This window comes from Primulina tabacum, chromosome 16 (genome assembly GCF_025594145.1).
Source record: "Primulina tabacum isolate GXHZ01 chromosome 16, ASM2559414v2, whole genome shotgun sequence".
NCBI lineage: Eukaryota > Viridiplantae > Streptophyta > Magnoliopsida > Lamiales > Gesneriaceae > Primulina > Primulina tabacum.
In genome coordinates, this window is record NC_134565.1 from 31,242,907 (window position 1) to 31,263,168 (window position 20,262).

The 20,262-nt window shown below is 37.9% G+C and overlaps 1 protein-coding gene across 1 annotated transcript in view; it reads right to left on the reverse strand.

Moving 5' to 3' along the window:
* Positions 1–20,262, reverse strand: part of LOC142528977 (uncharacterized) — a 36,771-nt gene that overhangs the window by 11,699 nt on the left and 4,810 nt on the right. The window contains exons 3-11 of the mRNA XM_075634304.1: positions 18,920–19,128; positions 17,853–17,972; positions 15,711–15,839; positions 15,499–15,624; positions 14,423–14,478; positions 14,235–14,334; positions 14,004–14,121; positions 13,574–13,783; positions 966–1,293 (exon numbers count right to left, since the gene is read on the reverse strand). Of these exons, the coding sequence (XP_075490419.1) occupies positions 966–1,293; positions 13,574–13,783; positions 14,004–14,121; positions 14,235–14,334; positions 14,423–14,478; positions 15,499–15,624; positions 15,711–15,839; positions 17,853–17,972; positions 18,920–19,128 (1,396 nt within the window). The remainder of the gene's footprint in view (positions 1–965; positions 1,294–13,573; positions 13,784–14,003; positions 14,122–14,234; positions 14,335–14,422; positions 14,479–15,498; positions 15,625–15,710; positions 15,840–17,852; positions 17,973–18,919; positions 19,129–20,262) is intronic.

Here is a 20,262-nt window from a genome sequence, read left to right on the forward strand (position 1 = left end):
GAGACTGTATCAGAAAAGGTGATGTTTGAAGGAGGTTGAGATCCGCCATCCGATGTATTACCATCGCCGCTTGTGGCAGAAGAAGCGGATCCAACGCCAACATGGTTGCTTTGAAGTTTACGACTGATCCTCGGTCATTGATGATACCATGTAGAAATAAATGCACGACAAGATAAATAAGAGAAAACTTTATTCATTTTAATTCTACATATACAATGTTAGAGTACTATAAAATCATAACAGAATAAGACCCCAATAAATCTGGAAGATCTTGCCTTACTAAACTTAATCAAATCAAATATTATCCTAATTGATTATATCAAATCAACCAATATTATCCTAATTGATTCCATCAAATCAGATACTATCATAGAAACCTAATCCAACTCATTGCGGTAATCTTCATCTAACTATACACATCATATCTTTCGTTTTATCAATTCACAAAATTTTTGTCCAACTCAGTTTCTCATAGCTCGACATATTTTAAGATAATATTTGTTAAAGTAAAAACGTAGTAGAAAAAGCACACAACAAAATAGATTATATATGTAAATCCACCAAAAACACTTGCGCCCATACCACATTAGCCTAAATGGCTAAAGCTCTACAAAAATACCAAAGGTACTTCACATGAAACAACTAAATGCCACACATCTTGTCTTACAATTAAGCTATCAAACGAATATGTACAAATTCTCCAGAAAAAACCTGAAAGTGTTCATTGGATTGTTTGTCTTCTATTTCTTACAATCCAAAAACAAGAGATGTCCATGATTGGAGTTTTCAAACTTGATCCCCACATTTGTACCAGTGTTATTCCTTAGACAATGATAACATAATATAAAAGCAACTCCAAATGAACCTATAGCTATTGAATAATCAAGCCATAAAATTATGAAATAAAACATACTTGTATAATTCGTTTCACTACCAATTATTAGATGATGCATAGACAAACGAACCTGACACTAATGGTTCCCTCAACAATGGCAATTGGCAAGTAATCTTCTCCGGTTAAGATGTCCGACCAATGGAAGTGAATCCTCCCACCACCTCCACCACCACCGTTTGTGCTTCCATGCCCTCCAGCGGTTGACATTCTTGAGGTATGACCAAGGACCAAATTATGAATAAACAAAAGAATGGTTCCTCCAGAACCACCTCCTGGACCTATATCTGAAACAAATCCACTTTCTTTCTTTCCAACATATTTTCCATAACTTTCTCCATCAGCTATAAGCTCACCATAGACTGTCAATTTCGACACTGGATGTTCGAGTGAACCCATAACTATAACATAAAATGTTAATGATACGTTAGTTAGTTAAGTGTAAGCTGCCATAATAATGATATGTATACACACACATATAATATGCATCTATTCGATATACTTTTCGTTCTCTTCTGATAATGTCATTATTATGAATTATAAAAGTTTTTATTGAAGTTATCGAGCATTGAATGTTAAATAACTTTTATTTTATTTAATTTTGATTCAAGCAGTTATAGAAAAACAAAACAAGGAAGATGGTTGATCATAATGAAATTCTGCAACCCAAGTAAATTCAAATCTCTTCAGTGAGTTATCACTGCTACAATAATTGTTATCAAGTAATTGACTCCAAGACAATGATTTTCAGATAAAATTATGATCAATGATATGATATTTTGATCTCAATATAATATGGAAGCTAGTCCATCTCCTTAACAGTTTTTTTTTTGATAGAAAACTAAATTTATTATGATAATAAAATGTTACACCATTTGCGCGGATAAGTTATCCACAACCACATTACAAGAAGTCTACTTTAACCCCAGACCATATGACCTCGTCACTATAACCTCATTAAGCCCAAACTCTATGACATCAAAGTGTAAATATCACAAGCAAACAAATTTCCAGTCCCTAATTATCTCCGAGATCCCTAAATGACTATAATCTTTCAAATTTGTTGTCCAAGCTGCAATTCGGAATTTCATTTTGTCCCATACTTGATCGACGGAGTCCGCAACATCCTCAAAAATTCTTTTGTTCCTTTCCAACCATAGGGACCAAAATATGTAATGAATTATAAAATACCAGAAGTTGCCGAGCTTTTTGTGTATGTGACACTCGAAATCCGAACATAATAGATCTCTTCCTTGTCTCGGAGCGACCCAATGAAAGCCCAGCTCATGTAAAGCTCTGGACCAAATACCCGTAGAAAATGAGGTGCAAAAACAAATGATCCTGATTCTCCTCATTATTTCGGCATAAGCAACACCACTGCGGGCTCAGAAGACAATTCTTCCACCTTTTTTGCACTGAATCGCACGTTGGAAGCTTCCCCAAGGCCACGATCCACGAGAAAATATTAATCTTTTGTGGGACTTGTATTTTCCAGATATTATTAAGACAACCGATTGATTGGAATTCGGAAATAGGGAAGAAAGAATTATAAAAGGAACTAACAGAAAACAACCGTGAAGGATCTCCCAACCAGACTTTATAATCCTCAATTCCCATTTGCAATCTGACACTCTGTAATACCCCCAACAAATTGGTGAAATCCCCTATCTCACCCTCATTAAGACCTCTTCTAAACCTCACATCCTAAATGATAGAAGAACTACCCCCACTATGGATAACTTCTACGAAATGACTGATAGGTTTATTGACAGAAACTGAAATACGAAACAATGAAGGAAATCTAATTCTAAACGAGATATCTCTCTCCCAAATATCCTCCCAAAAACGAACGAGATTACCCTGCTTAGACACTACCCTAATAAGTCGATGGAAAGCCTGGTAAGACCGAGAAATGAACTTCCAAGGACTTCTGAATGTCACTTTCTCCGCCAACCCCAAATCCCATCCATTTTCCTGTATCCATAGATGCTCTTGATAATTTTCTTCCACATCGACCCCCTTTTCCACCGACCCTCTCCACCACCATTTCCCAAGTAGAGCCTTATTTCTGAGACATATATCCCCCAATCCTAAACCGCCTTTATCCTTTGGTTTACACACTTGCTTCCATCCGACCACATGGCAATGTTTATCCCCGTCATCACCATCCCACAAGAAGTCCCTCATCATTTTCTCCATCATTGCAGCCACCTTAATCGGAACCTTGAAAAGTGACATGAAGTAAGATGACATTGCACAAAGCACGGCTTTAATCAGAATAAGGCGGCCGCCCCTCGATAAGAAAGATTTTTTCCAACTTGCTAATTTCTTTGACATTTTGGAGAGAACAGGTTCCCAGAATTCCATTTTTGTTGGATTACCTCCCAATGATCCCTGCTGGCCGTTTCGTTCACCATCTTCCGGCGACGGTCGCCGACCGTCGGCGACTCTCCCTCAACCTATCGCAACCTTTAAGAGCTCAGATCCGACCACCGTCCACCATCTTTGGCTTTCTTGACTTACGATTGCCTTCTACGACTAATTTCCGGCCACCAAATACTTCCATAAACCTAAATTTCCTTTCCTCTTATTGTTTCCTATCTCATTTTCGAACCTCTCACCGTTATCATTTCCGGTCATTTTATCATCTTTTCGAATTTCAATAGCCATTCTCCTCCCTTTTCTTTCTTAATCTATTCTGAGCAAGGTCATTAGAATAGAGTTAATAGAGATGAATCGAGCGTTGACCAGGGATCAACTCATAACAAGCTTTGAGATTAAAATCGAACAAAAGTTGTTCTTATTGAGTAAGGGTAGAATGGGAAATACAGTGCTCGTGATCGAAAGAACCAGAAATGCAAGCTATGTGCTGGAATTGGACTTCGATAGTTTACATTGGATTCTGGCAAGATTGTGGGAATACATCAACAAACCACATTCATGTTCGCAGTTTAATAGATTCAGAGGTAGAGAAGCAGTCATATCTGTGCAGAAAGTGGTGAATGGACGAGGAAGCTATCTAGAATTATCTAAGTTTGTTTGGAGGGGGAAGACGCAGCGTATCATCATTCCAAGCGGAAGATTTTATTCGGGCTGGAAATGGATGGCACATAATATGTCCAAGCTCATGTCAGTACGAAAGAATAATGTACCGCGCATTAGAGTCGGAAGAGAGCATATAGAACAAGTTCAAAAGCGTCACAAGGTTAGTTCGAATCACAATAACAAAGGGATTCCAGAGGTTGCCACTCTTGAACAATTACCGGCATGTTTGGCTAAGGATTGGAGTAAATCTCTCATCATTACAAGGGAATGTGTTAACATATCATGGGATTTGGTTCGTACTACCCTTGGGAGGGCCGTTCAGAGGAAGATCGAATTGTTTCCGTTCCAAGCTAACAAAGCAGTTTGGTGCCCACATAATGAGGAGGATGCAGCCTTCTATTTGAGATTGAAAAAATGTTTTCTGGAAAATAAATTTACCTTGTCATTTGAAAAATGGAATCAACATATCAATATCGAAGAAGAAACTTTCGAGTGCTGCAACAGCTGGGTGCGACTAATGGGCTTACCTTGGGATCTATGGTCCACACATCTTTTCAAGGAAATTGGTGATCAGTGTGGTGGTTTACTGAACATTAGTCAGGATACCATTCTACTCAAAGATTTATCAGCAGCAAAAATCAAAGTAGTGGGTATTGAAGGAGGTTCATCAACAGAAATTTAAGGATTCAAACTCAAAGAGGTTCTATGGTTATTCGAATTATAGTGGATTCGGTCGATTTAGCAGCGTATGATATTTTTGAAAAAAGATCTTATGCTCAAGTGGTGGAGCTAGAGTATTACCAGGATGGGGCAGCTTGACAGGATCCAAAGGAACAGAAGCGAGTGTTGTTCAAGATCAGAAGGTTGAAACTCCGAAGATGGACAGCAATCAAAATGCCAAAGAATTTCAATCTACGGGAATGTTACACAATTCTGAAGGTCGAAATTGTATCTCCGAACCATGGTATCGAGGGAAGCAAATCAAGATTCTGAAGAAGATCAAGCCAAAAGCTGTGAATGAATTTCAGACAGGGACGATTGAATCTCTAAAGATTACTCCCAAACAAAGAGAGTTTGAGCATGTCTAAAGTAGGAAAAAATTCAATGCACAAAAGGTAATTTCTTATGGGCCACTGGGTGAAGATTCAAAGATTCCATTCATCGAAGATGACATTGATATTACAGATGGGGATGAAGGTAACTGGGAGAAAAATTTAAATCCAACATTATCAGAGGTAGGTGGCGATTCCAGTGCAGAAGAAAGCCTTATTTCTGATCATTTGACATTGCAATCCACGGATTTTGATGATTTGGGGGTCTTTTTCGAAGAGTCTCCGAGTAAGGTTGGCAATCTACCCAATAATTCATATCCTAATCAATCCTCTATCCATTCTCATTCTTCTTCAGGTACGTTAGGGGGGCTGGTGGGAGGGGTCGAGAAATTAGGCGGGATGGGAAATACACCTTCTGTAGAAAAGTTGGGTATCTCTGGAATTTATTCCGTAGGGCAACAATATGACAAGGTTGAAGGATTGACAACAGCGGGATTTGAGACACAGAACTTAATGAGTGTAGCTGAAAATGATTGTTTGACAGCTATGGGTGTACAGAAGATAGAATATTCCTGAAAATCAGCGAAGGAAGGAAGGATGCTGGAGAGTGATTTTCCATGTCCAGAGTGAGTTCAAGGGCAAATGCAGTGAATTGATGAGAATTGTTTCATGGAATATTAGGGGGAGTTGTTCGGCCACACGTCGGGGATTGATACGTGCTGATCTTGTAAAAGAAAAACCAGATTTAATAGTATTACAGGAGTTAAAAAGACAGGTGGTGGATCGAAGATTTATTGCAAGTTTATGGAAATCGAGTTTTGTGGAGTGGCTCATTTTACCCGCTATTGGCCGGTCAGGGGGAATTCTGATTATGTGGGATCCAAGGATCATTTCGGTTAAGGACAATTTGATTGGGGAATTCTCAGTTTCAATTCATATTCAAAAGGATAATATCATCGACTGGTGGTTTACAGCGGTATACGGTCCATGTCAACCTAGATTAAGATCTTATTTCTGGGATGAGCTGGCTGGATTGCGGGTTTTATGTTGAGATAGATGGTGCTTGGGAGGAGATTTCAATGTGGTCAGATCAATTACAGAGAAAATTAATAGTCCATCACATACAACAAGCATGATCTGCTTTGATTCATTGATTCAAGAATTGGAGTTGCTCGATCCACCCTTACTCAATGGAAAGTTCACGTGGTCGAATTTTAGGGAATCGCCCATTTGCTGCAGATTGGACAGATTCTTGTTCACAGTGGGGTGGTCTGAAATTTATCCTTCTTATAGGCAATCACTCTTGCCACGTATTACATCGGATCATTATCCAGTGGTCTTTGATTTGGTTAAAACTAAGTGGGGTCCGACTCCATTCTGATTCGAGAATGTGTGGCCGAGGCATTCAAGTTTCAAAAATTTGACGCAAACGGCGTGGAACAATGTGGGTTTTCAAGGATGGGAGGGTTATAGATTTATGATGAAACTAAAAGCTTTTAAGGGTGAAATCAAAAGATGGAATGAGGATGTGTTCGGGAAGGTCGAAATGAAAATAGCGGAATTAATTAATAAAATCAGCAGATTGGATAAGTTAGAGAGTGATGGTCGGGGATCGCAAGAGGTTTTGAATGAAAGGAAAAGAAACAAAATTGCTGCTGGAAAGTTTGGTATGTCGAAAGAATCAGATTAATAATCAGAAAAGCAAAATCAAATGGATTACAGAAGGGGATCAAAACACAAAATTTTTTCATTCAATTTTAACTCAACGTAACAACAAAGCTATCATCGACAGATTGGAAAGAATTGATGGATCAATTACGAGGGATGAGAATGAAATCGTTTCTATTATTCTACAGTATTATAGGGATTTGTACAGCTTGTCAAATGCGAGGAGCTGGGGTATTGAAGGGGTGGAATGGTGTCCAATCGATGATGAGTTGAGCAGAGAATTAGAAAAACCATTTACTGAAGATGAGATTAAGCACGCTGTTTTCCAGTGCGATGGATGTAAAAGCCCGGGGGCCGACGGCTTTACGTTGGCTTTTTTCCAAGAATGCTGGTATATAGTCAAACAAGATTTGATGAAGGTTTTTGAGGAATTCTTTCAACGAGGAATAATAAATGCAGCGACTAATGAGACATATATTTGCTTGATTCGAAAGAAAGTGGAATCGAATAATGTGAAGGATTTCAGACCAATAAGCCTGACAACGAGTGTGTATAAGATTATAGCAAAGGTATTAACGGCGAGGCTTAAGATTGTGATAGCAGACACCATATCTGAATCTCAAAATGCTTTCATTGAAGGGAGACAAATTGTAGACTGCGGACTTATTGCGAATGAATTAGTGGAAGAGGGGAGAATAAAGAAAAAAAGGGGATGGGTCTTGAGGGTGGATTTCGAAAAAGCATATTATAATGTGGATTGGGATTTCATGGATTTTGTTCTGATGAAAAAGGGGTTTAGTAGAAGATGGAGGTCTTGGATGAAAGGTTGTGTGTCAAATGTCTCATTCTCTATCTTGATCAATGGGAGACCGAGAGGTAAGTTCAGAGCTTTCAAAGGACTAAGACAAGGTGATCCATTATCACCGTTTTTGTTCAATTTGATGGTGGATGTGTTGGGAAGATTAATTGATAAGGCGAAGGAAACAAATCTTATTAGGGGGATTGAAGTTGGAAGAGACAGGATAGAGATATCACACATTCAGTTTGCCGATGATACGCTCTTCTTTGTGAAAACTGAAGATCATATTAGATTCCTGGTCAAAGTGGTGCGAACGTTCTGTGACATGTCAGGCTTAAAAATCAATTGGGAAAAAAGTGCTCTGTTGGGTATACACCGTGATCAGGAAGAGGTTGAATTATTGGCACAACAAGTGGGATGTTGTAGGGAGAATTGGCCCATCAAGTATTTGGGAATGCCTCTGGGTGGTAATCGGTTGCAAACTTCGTTTTGGGCTCCCGTTGTGGCTAAGGTATCGAAAAAGTTAGCAAATTGGAAGAAATCATTTTTGTCTAGAGGCAGTAGGCTAACATTGATTTTATCGGTTTTGCATTCTATTCCGATATATTATATGTCTTTATTTTAGGTACCGAGAGGTATAGCGGAGTCAATGGAGAAGATCTCTAGAAACTTTCTGTGGGACGGAGTGGATGGTGACGCTCATTGCCACTTGGTTGCGTGGGATAAGGTGTGTACACCGAAATATAAAGGAGGGATGGGTGTTCCGAATATAATGTTGAGAAACAAGGCATTGCTGGGAAAGTGGTGGTGGAGATTTTTTGTGGAAGATGGGACACTGTGGAAGAAAATAATAGTGAGCAAATATGGGTTACAAGAAAATAGGTGGGATGCAGGTTTGGCATTAAATGTCACGTTCAGATGCCCTTGGAAGTTCATTTCCAGAGTTTACCCGAATTTTAAACAGAGGGTTGTAATTAAGGTGAGAGGAGGTAATAATGTTAGGTTTTGGGAGGATAGATGGTGGGGGGATTCCTCTTTTAAAGACTTATTTCCAGCGTTGTTTCAGCTTTTATCACTTCATAATCTACCTATTTCGTATTTTGCTCGCTTTGATAGTGTCATGCTTAATCTTTCGTGGGATTTTCATTTTAGAAGGGATGTCAGGGACGAGGAGATTGCTCAGCTGTCTGAGTTATTAGGGGTTCTAGATTCAGTGAGATTGGTAGAAGGGGTAGATGATTTTATTCAGTGGCAAGGGGACCCTTCGGGTATTTTCTCAGTTAGATCCTTCTACGAGTCTTTCTTTCCACTTAATCGCTTTCCAGTTTCTACTGTCTGCAGTGTTATTTGGAAAATTCCAGTCCCAAAAAAGATACAAATATTTTCTTGGATAGCGTCATTGGGTAAGCTACCTACCTCGGAGATGATTCAAAAAAGATGGCCAACAATTGCATTGTGCCCAAATTGGTGTGTCCTTTGTAGAAATGATACAGAGACTCAGGATCATATGCTCATTCACTGTCCATTCACATTCTCACTGTGGTCTAGAGCTTTGCAAGAACTTCGATTGGTGTGGGTGATGCCGAAGTCAACAAATGATTTATTATGTACGGATTTGGGACAGCAAACTGGATCAAGGGGCAGAATTTTTTGGCACGTGGTTGTTCATTGCATATGTTGGACAACATGGCTTGAAAGAAACAGAAGAATTTTTGAAGACATCGAAGAAACTGCGGATAGCTGCTGGAACAAAATAAAGATCAATATTGCGTTGTGGATTGGCAAGCATCATGATTTTAAGAACGTCTCAGTCTTAGATTTACTGAGAAATTGGGATTATGTGTATCATTGAGAAAATTGATGTTGTGTTTTTCGTGATGCGAGTGGACCACTAGTCCACTTCGTAATCTTCATTATTATATTATTAATAAAATATGTTTCTTATAAAAAAAAAAATCCCAACACCACTTTTTCCCAAATTAACTTTCAACCCAGAAATTCTGCCAAACAGATTGAATATGTCCAGTAATGCTAACACATCTTTTCTTGATTTTGCGAAGAACAAAATATCATCAGCAAATTGTAAATGCGAAATTTCGAGTTTATCTTTCCCTACTTCAAGCCCCCTTAATTCATTATCTGCTCTTGACTTGTCAACCATCCTCCCCAACCCATCGACAACTAGATTGAATAGAAACGGTGATAACGGATCCCCTTGTCTTAAGCCTCTCTCCCATTTGATTTTCCCACGCGGTCTTCCATTAATAAAGATTGAAAACGATACATTAGAAACACAACCCCTTATCCACCTTCTCCATCTGTCCCCAAAGTCTTTCATTCGAAAAACGTAGTCTAGAAATCGCAAATCAACATTATCATAAGCCTTTTCCAAATCTATTTTGAACACCCAACCCTTCTTTTTCTTGCGACGATATTCTTCCACAATTTCATTCGCTATGAGACAACAATCCAATATCTATCTTCCTTTAATAAAAGCGCATTGATTCTCCGCAACGGTGTAACCCAAGAATTTTTTCAACCTATTTGTCAACACACCTTAGCCAATATCTTATACAAACTCGTAGTTAAACTGATTGGTCTAAAGTCGCTGATTTTTCTCGCATCGATATTCTTTGGGATAAGACAGATGTAAGTCTCATTAGTAATTTCATTTACAATCCCATCTTCGTAAAATTCAGCAAACACTTTCAACAAATCCACTTTCACCGTATCCCAATTACTTTGAAAGAAAGCCATTGTGAACCCATCCGGCCCTAGAGCTTTTGAACCATCACTGTCATAAACCGCATGTTAAATCTCCTCTTCGTCAAATGGTTTTTCCATCTCCTTAACAGTTGATTAAAAATTGTTATCTGAACACTACAAAGGTTTCTAATTCTTCTTCCATCTTGACATGCACATTGTCTCACCATGCATTCTAGCGTTGGTTGATGCTAGAAGGCTGATAGAAGAGCCAAAGGTTGATGCCGACACTAAGGAAGGTCAGTAGTCAAAGGAATATCATATCATCTTTTATGTTTGCTGATGTCAAAGACAAAGGTTGATGCCGGCTCTCGAGGAGGATACTAGCTGAGGGAATAATATCTGATTTCAGCATTGGTTGATCCCACAACCAAAGTTTGATTCCAACCCTGAGGGAGGTCAGTAGTCAAGGACTCAAGGGTTATTGCATTGTTTCCTCCACTTGTTGATCCTGTGGCCAAAGATCAATACTGGCTCTAAGGGGTGTCAATGGCCGAGCCCGTTCATATATTACACCGGCTAAACTGGATGTCATTGGCCGAGTTCATTCATACATAACTGAACTAGTGAACTGTAATATTCATTGATGGGAGTGGCACTTTTTCGCAAGTGATATATTGTTGTACTATCAAGGGATGTCTTTGATATATCATACACCGGCTCTAAGGGACGTCTTTGTTGATGTAATGATATTATGGTATTCTATTAATAGACAGAGGCTTTAGGACATGTCTTTACTGTTTATATGTATCGTAATTTTCTTTCAATATTGTTTGTAGAAGACAACTAGCAATGACAAATTCCGCAGAGATGAGTGATCAATTCTGTTTTCTGCTTTCTGTTGTTCAGTTGCTCTATCTTAGTGTAGGAATTTGTTAGGAGAAATTATAGAGTTGTAAATATTCTCTACTTATTTTTATATTAGCTGGTTCTTTAATTCAATGAGTTGGTTTCTGGTGTACCAAAGATAGTGGGATTGATTAACCTATATAGTCCAAATGCACTCATATTAAGAGTTCCTTCTATGCAACATTTTTTTTAAAACTTGGCCATTCTTATAAATGTGATTCAGACTACTGTATATCATACCGTTTATACCAAGTGGAAATGGTCCCCCATTTGCCAACCATTTGCCAAGTGATTGCTGTTCAAAACACAAGAAAATTTCACTCGTTATTGAATCAGCGGAGGAGTAGGTCCATGATAAATAAGTTGGAATTGGAGGATGAGTTAGTGGTCTCAGATGACGTGCTAATCGAAGATGCAATAATAAAGTTTTTCACTACTTTATATAGTAAACAAGAGGGTGGGGTGGGGGGGGGAGGGAGAGCATTGAAGGAGTGGAGTCCGATTGATGACGAGGCTGGAACCGAGTTGGAGAAACCATTTTCAGAGGATGAGATTAAAAAAGCCGTGTTTAAGAGTGATGGATCAAAGGCTCCACGCCCAGATGGTTTTACAATGGCATTTTTTCAAGAATGCTAGGATACAGTCAAAGGTGATTTGGTGAAGTTGTTCAACAAATTTTTTTTAAGTGTCGTAAATGGTATCATCAATGAAACGTATTTATGCTTAATACCAAAGAAACAAGATTCGAGCAAGGTTAGGGATTTTAGGCCAATCAGGTATAAGATTATCGAAAAAGTCTTATTGAAAAGATTGAAGGAAGTTCTTAGTACAACTATAGCAGAGAATCAATGCCTGTTCATAGAAGGGAGACAAATTCTTGATTGTTGTCTTATAGCCAAAGAAGTGGTTGAGGATACGAGATAGAAAAAGAAGAAAGTATCGGTCTTTAAGGTTAGCTTTGAGAAAGAGTGTGATCTTGTGGATTGGAGCTTTTTGGAGTTTGTTTTACAAAAGAAAGGGTTTGGAGTGAGGCCTAACACAAGGGGATCCACTTTCTTCCTTTCTGTTTAATCTTGTGGTAGATGGATTGGATAGATTGGTAGATAAGGCGAAGGCGATGAACGATATCCGGGGTATGGAAGTTGGTAGAGAGAAAGTTGAGAGATCACATATTCAATTTGCTAACGACGCTATTTTTTTATTGTGCCAAATGTCGGGATTAAATATCAATTTGGAAAAAAGTGCATCGTTGGGAATAAACTGTACAGAAGTAGAGATGGAGGGGCTGGCTACAAAGCTTGGATGTAGGAGAGAAGAGTGACCTATTAAATATCTAGGGGTTCAATTAGGGGGCAATCCAATGAAAACTGAATTTTGGGAACCCCCGTAGTGTCTAACATATCGATGAAGTTGGCGAGTTGGAAGAAAGGATTTTTATCAAGGGGGGACGATTAACTATGATTTCGGCGGTGTCGAATGGTCTTCCTATGTATTCATGCCTCTCTTTAGGGTACCAAAAGGTGTAGCAAAAGGTATGGAGAAGATTATGAGGGATTTTTTATGGGATGGAGTTGATGGAGATTCGCATTGTCATTTGGTCACGTGGGAGCAAATATGTAAACCGAAAGATAGAGGGGACTGGGCATCGGGAACATCTTTTTGAGAAATAAGGCTCTTATGGGGAAATGGTGATGGAGAGGATATGTCAAGGAGACGCCGTTATGGAAGAAGGTTATTAGAAGCAAATATGGGTGGCAGGATAATGGATGGGATGTGGGTTTAGCAAGGAACATTACATTTTGAAGTCCCTGGAAATTTATTTCTCGTACTTACCCGGTTTTTCATCAAATGGTGAGGGCAGTGGCTAAGGGGGGAAATCATTAGATTTTGGGAGAATAAATGATGAGGAGAGTCATCTTTTAAAGAATGATACCCAGCTTTATTCCAGATCTCTTTGCTTCATAACAAGCCTATTACCCATTTCTTTCAAGAAGAAGAAGATCAGCTAACTTCGTTGTTATCATGGAATTTGCACTTTCGAAGGGATTTGAGTGATGGAGAAATGAGTGATTTGAGTTCTTTGTCAGGGGTTTTAGAAAATGTTAGGTTGGATGTGGAAGGTGAGGATTTCAGGGTTTGGGAAGAGGATTCCTCAAGATCTTTCATAGTAAAATCTTTCTATGAATCATTCTTTTCAATAACTGTCTTTCCTTCTTTTCCGCCTTTCAATTTATTTGGAGGGTTTAGAGTTGCCATTTGGACAATGAAGGAGTCGGATTTTATGCATTTCTTGATTTCAGATTTAGCTAGGGATTGGAGTTTGATTTGCTATCGAAGTAACGAAGCTGTCTTTTATCTTTTAAGTAGTTGCGGATAACTTATCATCCTTTTGTAACATCTTACGTTAATTTTCCTAATATAATAAAATATCGTTTTTTTTAAAATAAAAAAAAAAGTTACAGCCAATAGATGCAGCAAGCTAAAAGTCTCAAATCAGTATCTTACTAATAATGCCACCACCAGCAGTTGCAGAAGGTAGACTTTCATTTCCACTTCCACTACCAAGTGAACAAGGAAACTCATCATTCCCATATGAATTACCACCGCTGATGTAACTTCCTTCGTAATATGCATCCCCTCCTTTACCACCATGTCCAGCCCCACTGCCAAGACCATTAGGCAGAAGTTTTCCATGACCCAACCCAATAGTGCAGCCTGTAAACTTCCGGGTTAATATTTCAGATGCGAGACTTGATTATTATGACTTCAAAAAACAAGTTTTGACGTAAGAGAAGGGGTGAATATATCTAACAAAATGAGTGATCAAAGAGATTTTGACAAATAAGTTTGGAAAGACTAAATTTTTCGGTCATGATAAAGTACCACAGCAACTGCCCAATACAAGAATCAACTTATACTAGGGGAAAGAATATACCCAGTCCAGAAGACCTAATTGCTCCAGAAGATTTTACAATCACATTTCTGACCCAGTGAAAATGAACAACAGATCCCTCTATGAAACCTTTAACAATGACATCCTCAACTCGACATATCTGCACGAAGAAAGACATGTACTCCTTCAACAGGCAGAGCAAATATAGCTTACAGTGCACTTCACACATTACGTTAAAATTTCTCCTAGTATTAAATCTGAATAATGGAGCACCTGGAGAGTAAAGAATAATGAAGCATTCACATTGCAATCTTCAGGTGGATGAACCAGCTCAATGGGGCAATCTTCGTGTTCGCAGTAAAGCCTCGGTGCCCTACCATTGCCCAGCAGTTAAAATCAAATCTAGTGCAGCGGAAAGACAAGTAGATCGAACATTCAAGGGACTGTATTATATTACTTACATGTGGCTGTCACTAGCATTTTCCAAGGGACCTTGCACAATGGATCCAGGCCCAACCTTTTCAGGAAAGCAGGCCAGTGTAAGCAAACATGGTTATTACTTGATGTTATAGAAAATTTAGAAGCACAATAAGTTATTAAAAACACATTTTAAGTTTAATTCATATCTTCTTTTAAAATGAGATATTAAATTAATTTATTTTCAAGGAACTTAATAGATAATGCAGGGTAGTCCGCATAAGATCTTTAAAATAGCTGATGAGAAATAAACTAGGTCTCTGTTTCAGACCAGAACCAATTTCTCCAACCAGTGTTGAGGATGTCATAAAAAATGCTCATAACTAGGCTTTTATGCATCCAAATCATTGAGGATGCGTCCTATTAGAGCTCATACAGTTCATAACTAGGAAAGAAACGGCTCAGTAAGTTGCTTTCATCTAACACCTAGAACTAACGTGCACAAGTTTAAACAGATTTGTGCAAAAGAATGGCTTTTCTCTTCATGCCATATAATTACAGAATTATGTGTACCGAGTAATAGGACCAAAAATTGTATGAGATAGAAAAATTCAACACCCAAAACATGCTATGTTAGTTAAACTAGCAACAATTGAAGCAATACGGGAAAACCAAGTGATTTTGAGAACTCCTCCACAGTTAGGCATATCGCTAGCATTAGTCCTGTCTCAAGCAGCTGACATCTTAGTGAGAAGGCAAGTGACATGTTGGGTTAAAACTGGAATAACATGGAGTAGTATGTGAGTGCGTTTGGAAATTCCTCTGCATATTGAAATAAATGATAAAAATAATCCTGATTAAACTTTAAAGTGATATCTTATTGAAGAAACACGAGAATTCTCCACCCATCATCATATATGCAACACGAAGGAGGGTTAGCGCCGCAAGGCAGTCAAGTCAAGTTAACGTGCATACAATACTGACCAGATTAACATTTCTGTTTGCTTCTAGTGAAATTTTTCAAAAGGTAATTTCAAACATTCCTGTTAATAAACACAGGTGGACCCCAAACAATTGTCTTTAAGGAGAAATTGTCAATTAAATTCTAAAGGAGACCTACATTTATAGCATAAAACAGGGACAAAACCAAACGCTGAGCTTCAATAACATCGCCTGGGCCTGTCAAGTTCAATGACCCTTGTCCGTGAAGCCCTAAATTTGCAGTTGAATGTATGATAGATGATCCCTGGAATGTAAGTAGTTATCTAATTTTTATTTTTTAAAAAAATAATAATAAGTTGCGGCTAAATATATTAAAGAGAAATAAATTACCTTCAGAACTACTAAATTGCTGATTTCAAGCAAAGATGTTGCAACAATAGGATCACTGTCACCATCAATTAGCATTCTCGAATTCAACATCAAGTGAATTTTTACGGACATTCGCAACGCCCCATAGATCTAAATTAATTTCATGAGATGCGTCAAGCCACTAAACTAAAAGTAGAATAACAGAAAATCATGCCCACTGAATCAGCAATTCACCATAAAACTTCACGAGCAAAGATGATAATCTTATTGTCCATAGAATACATCGGTGAATTTCTAAAAAACAATAAGCGAAGAGTTTCCTTCAAGGGCATCAGTGATTTAATGAGAAACTGCCAAGAGGAGATCAATGAGACCTAAAACAACCTTGACCAGACCAGGTGCTAATATCTTACGAAAATTTACAAGGCAGAAATATGACATCAATAATTAATCACATAAAATGTGACGTATTTAACATGCACCCATGTTCTTGTGTACTGTAGGAGCACAAATATAATAAGGAGATACACAAGAATATACACTACTTCTTTTGCAATTTCCCACATCTGTGAAGTGATTACACAAATAACAGCAGGATCAGAACCAGAGGTTAGATAATTTGTGTACATGAAGCAAACCGAATGGGCTTGCACCATCCTATAGCAATAACTATGTTGGTCGAAAATCAAATTCTGTGAAGAATCCAATAGCAACGCAACCCTGGGTAGCATATTGCATCATGAGTTGACGTAGATAAACCACCACTTAAGGTCTAAAATCGGATTTACCACTTAGAATCACCATGGAATTGTCACGTGACTGTTCTCTAGTTAAAGTCCATCTCACTTTATGTAAATGCTGAAATGGCCAACATATGTTCCTTCGAGAACGGTGGTAAACCTGGAGATCTCAGGAAAGGAAACTGCACCTTTAACTAGAGCAGCCAACTACTACACTTAGATCTACTATTATTTCATGCCCATTTCTTTCAGAGTTTAGGATCCATTTTTCTTATTTTCCTCATCTGAATTGGGACATCAAGGAGAATGAACAGATACCAATCATATGGATAAATTTCTGGAACAATTTTTCTTGTATCCAAAACTTTGTAGCTCAGATTTGATAAAACATAAGATTCATTTGTCATAGGATTACAGCTTCCAAGTGACTTGATGATGGAGATAAGAAGAAAACACAAAGAACAAAGATCGAAGATGATATAATATGAAATATGATATCAACAAATGAGTTTTCCTCTCATGATCGTGGCGAGGGGTTTGGCCGATCCCTGCTATTTCATATAACGAAAACAAAAAAAGGGAGACTAAGCCCAAACCTCCTCAGCTATGCAACTGCCCAAATCCATAATGAGCTCAGTGCGTCTCGTGCTAGTCTATATGCGATTTGATTTAGTTCTCGATAAATGTGTGATAAAACAAGGACAAGAATTAAGAAACGAGTTGACCGAAATAACGATTATATCCAACTTGAATCAAGAGTAGGAAGATATCAAAATCTTGATAAAATCACATTCACCAAACCCCAAAAAAATTGCGATTGCTGACATAAAATCACCAAACCCTAAAAAATCTGTGGAGTAACAAGCATATGTGTTTCTTCAACACTGAATATCCATGTCTTCTGCTCTTAGTTCCTACGTTTTTTAGTCGAGTCATACAAGTAATTAGCAAAAATATTAAATATTTAGTATAATTGTAGCTTAATGTTAGGTAAAATAGGTCAAGAAATCCTGCTCATTGCCAAATTATCAAAGGCTGCATAGCTTAACATTATGAAAACAAGGACACCCAGTTAAAATCCAAGTTTAAGCAACATAATTGTAGAAGGCAACCGATAATGCATGATAATAAATTGTTAAAGAAACATGCCAGGACAGTATAACATTCAAATCCAGCATCCATCTACTTCCTAGACCAAAAACAAAAAGAAAGAAAGAAAACGAGAAATAAAGGGAAAAGGAAGTGAAAAATAATGAAAAAAATTATGAAAAATAAGTAAGTGGTTCATAAAGCGGAAAAGCAAGATTAAAGTAGGCCAACATGAGAGTGATATGCAGTCTGTGTTGCAGGCAAAAATGTAAAATGTCAGCAAAAAATGTCATGATAATTTGAATGAGAATATATATTGATTCGAATTACTTGCCTTTACTACAGAGTCACTCATTAGAAGTTCTTCGGCCATCAGTTCAAACTCTGACAAAGCATAATGCACAAGCCCAAAGCTCAGAACCGCTCCACATGATAAACTAAGTTGTCCTCGAACCTATTCGATTACTCACATAGAACAGTAACATTACAATATTAGTGGAAGATTAAACATGCAACAGCTCTTACTGAAGCACTTCTCTAAGTAATGCAAGCTAAAAAAAATCAAATATGCTATCGTTATTGTCTAGATGAAGCTTAAAGTTCTATAACTAGAGCTCCATAGATACTAGCAGGGTCACAGCAATATGAAAGTTTCAGACTCTGACCAATGATAACATCATAACGTTGAAAGTGAATTATAATAAGTTCAAAATTGATGTTCAAAATGAAGACTGAGGAGAAAGCCACGGTCCACTAACCCAGTGTGGGACCCTATGCTTAGGGGGGGACATAAAGGCACTATGCCATTGCGTAAATGCAAAATCAACTTAATGTAGAGTGTCTCAACGGCTGGGATGATGCTCCCAAGCAGGAAACTGTGTGCAAGGTAAATTACTCTCACAAATGGCTTTCTGACAATTTTTTCTTCATGTAAAAGTTTGTAGCAAAGGATTTGCAAAGAGAAATGAGAGCTCTGCCAGGAAACTGCATGCAAGGTAAATTACTCTCACAAATGGCTTTCTGACACATTTTTTCAAGATGTAAAGTTTGAAGCGACGGATTTACAAAGAGAAAGGAGAGCTCTATCAGCTAAAGTAATATAATATATCTAATTCATGCAGTTTGCATATCATTTAGTAACTTCGGTTTATTACTTCATGTTTTCCACTGTTTAGGCATGTTTCACTGTTTTTGAAGAAAGAATTTTCTTTCATTTTCAATAGACGACCTAAATATTAAATGCACCGAGATAACACGAGTTCCTACCCATCATCCAATAGCTTTTCCAGTTGGAACAAGAGAGTACAATAATCATCATGAAGAAAATAAAGGAAGGTAAAATCCACAAGATTTTAGACAAAAATTTCTACGAGAAACCTATCAAACTCTAAGATTGTTTACCTGAACACGACTCCACAACAAAGGAACAGAAGCCCGAGCACGATTTTGAATATAAACATTTGTCCAAAGTGGCTGGTTAGGAAATTGCAAAAGAAGAGTATCAGTGTCTGTAGACATGTTGTTATTGTTGATGATAAGTTTTCGAGGAACTGCATCAAAGAACGTTCCTGCAGCACCTGCATTTTCTGGACAGCCCAAGCTTCTTCCCCCTGTCAAAAAGCAACAAATAAGTAGTCATAAGAATGCCAATCTAAGAATGGCACAGTATTGGCATGCCAAAAGTGGAAAGAACAAGTAGAGTAATAAACCACATATTTCCAGGGTCTTACCCGTTCAGAAAAGCAGCTACAGTTCACCATGATACAAAATTAGTGCATTAGTATCTTTATTATATACAACACCACAAGTATTTATCCTATTAAGTGGGGGGCTACGTGAATCCTCCTACGCCATTGTGTTTTGTCTCCTATTTTATCTTTGTCTATATTTAGATCATGCATATCAAGCTCAATCGTTATTATCCCTCTTTAACTATCGATATGGATACTATTCATGATCTCGCATCTCCTAACTGGAGGCTCTATTATTCGTCTTTGTACGTATCTATATCATCTTAGGCGTGTCTCTCTCAATTTTTCTTCTATAGGCGCAACCCCGACATTTTCTCTAATATGTTCGTTTCATAGCCTGTCCATTCTTACATGTACGCACATGCACCTTAACATCCTCATCTTTGTGGCTCTGATCTTTTGTTCATATGTCCACTTTACCACCCAACATTCGGATCCATTATCAATATACCTAACCGCAGTTCTATAAAGCTTCCCTTTGAATTTTATGGGTACCTTACGATCACAAAAATATCATATGCATTTCTTCACTTCGACCATCCTACTTGTACGCTATGTGATAAATCTATATTAATCCCCCTATCTTTTTGTAAAAATGATCTTAGATACTTAAAGGTTTCATTGCCGGTAATTAGAAACCTCTTATTTTAAATATTGCCTTGTTGATCCAAGTATTGCTAAATTTAAATTCTGTGTATTCTGTCTTTGCTCTATTGAGTCTAAAAACCTTTCTTTTCCAATGTTTCTCTCCAAGTTCAAAGCTTGCCATTTACTACTTCAAGAGTCTCATCCACCAAGACAATGTCATTTGCAAAAAACATGAACCAAGGCATCATATCCTGATTATGTCCGGTGAGTTCATCTATGACAAGTGTAAAAAGATAAGAGTTTAACGTAGATCATTTAATGTAACCCTATCTTTGTAGGAAAGTCTTGAGTTAATCCTTCAGATGTCCTGACTCTTGTCACTACGTCCTTGTACATGTACTTGAT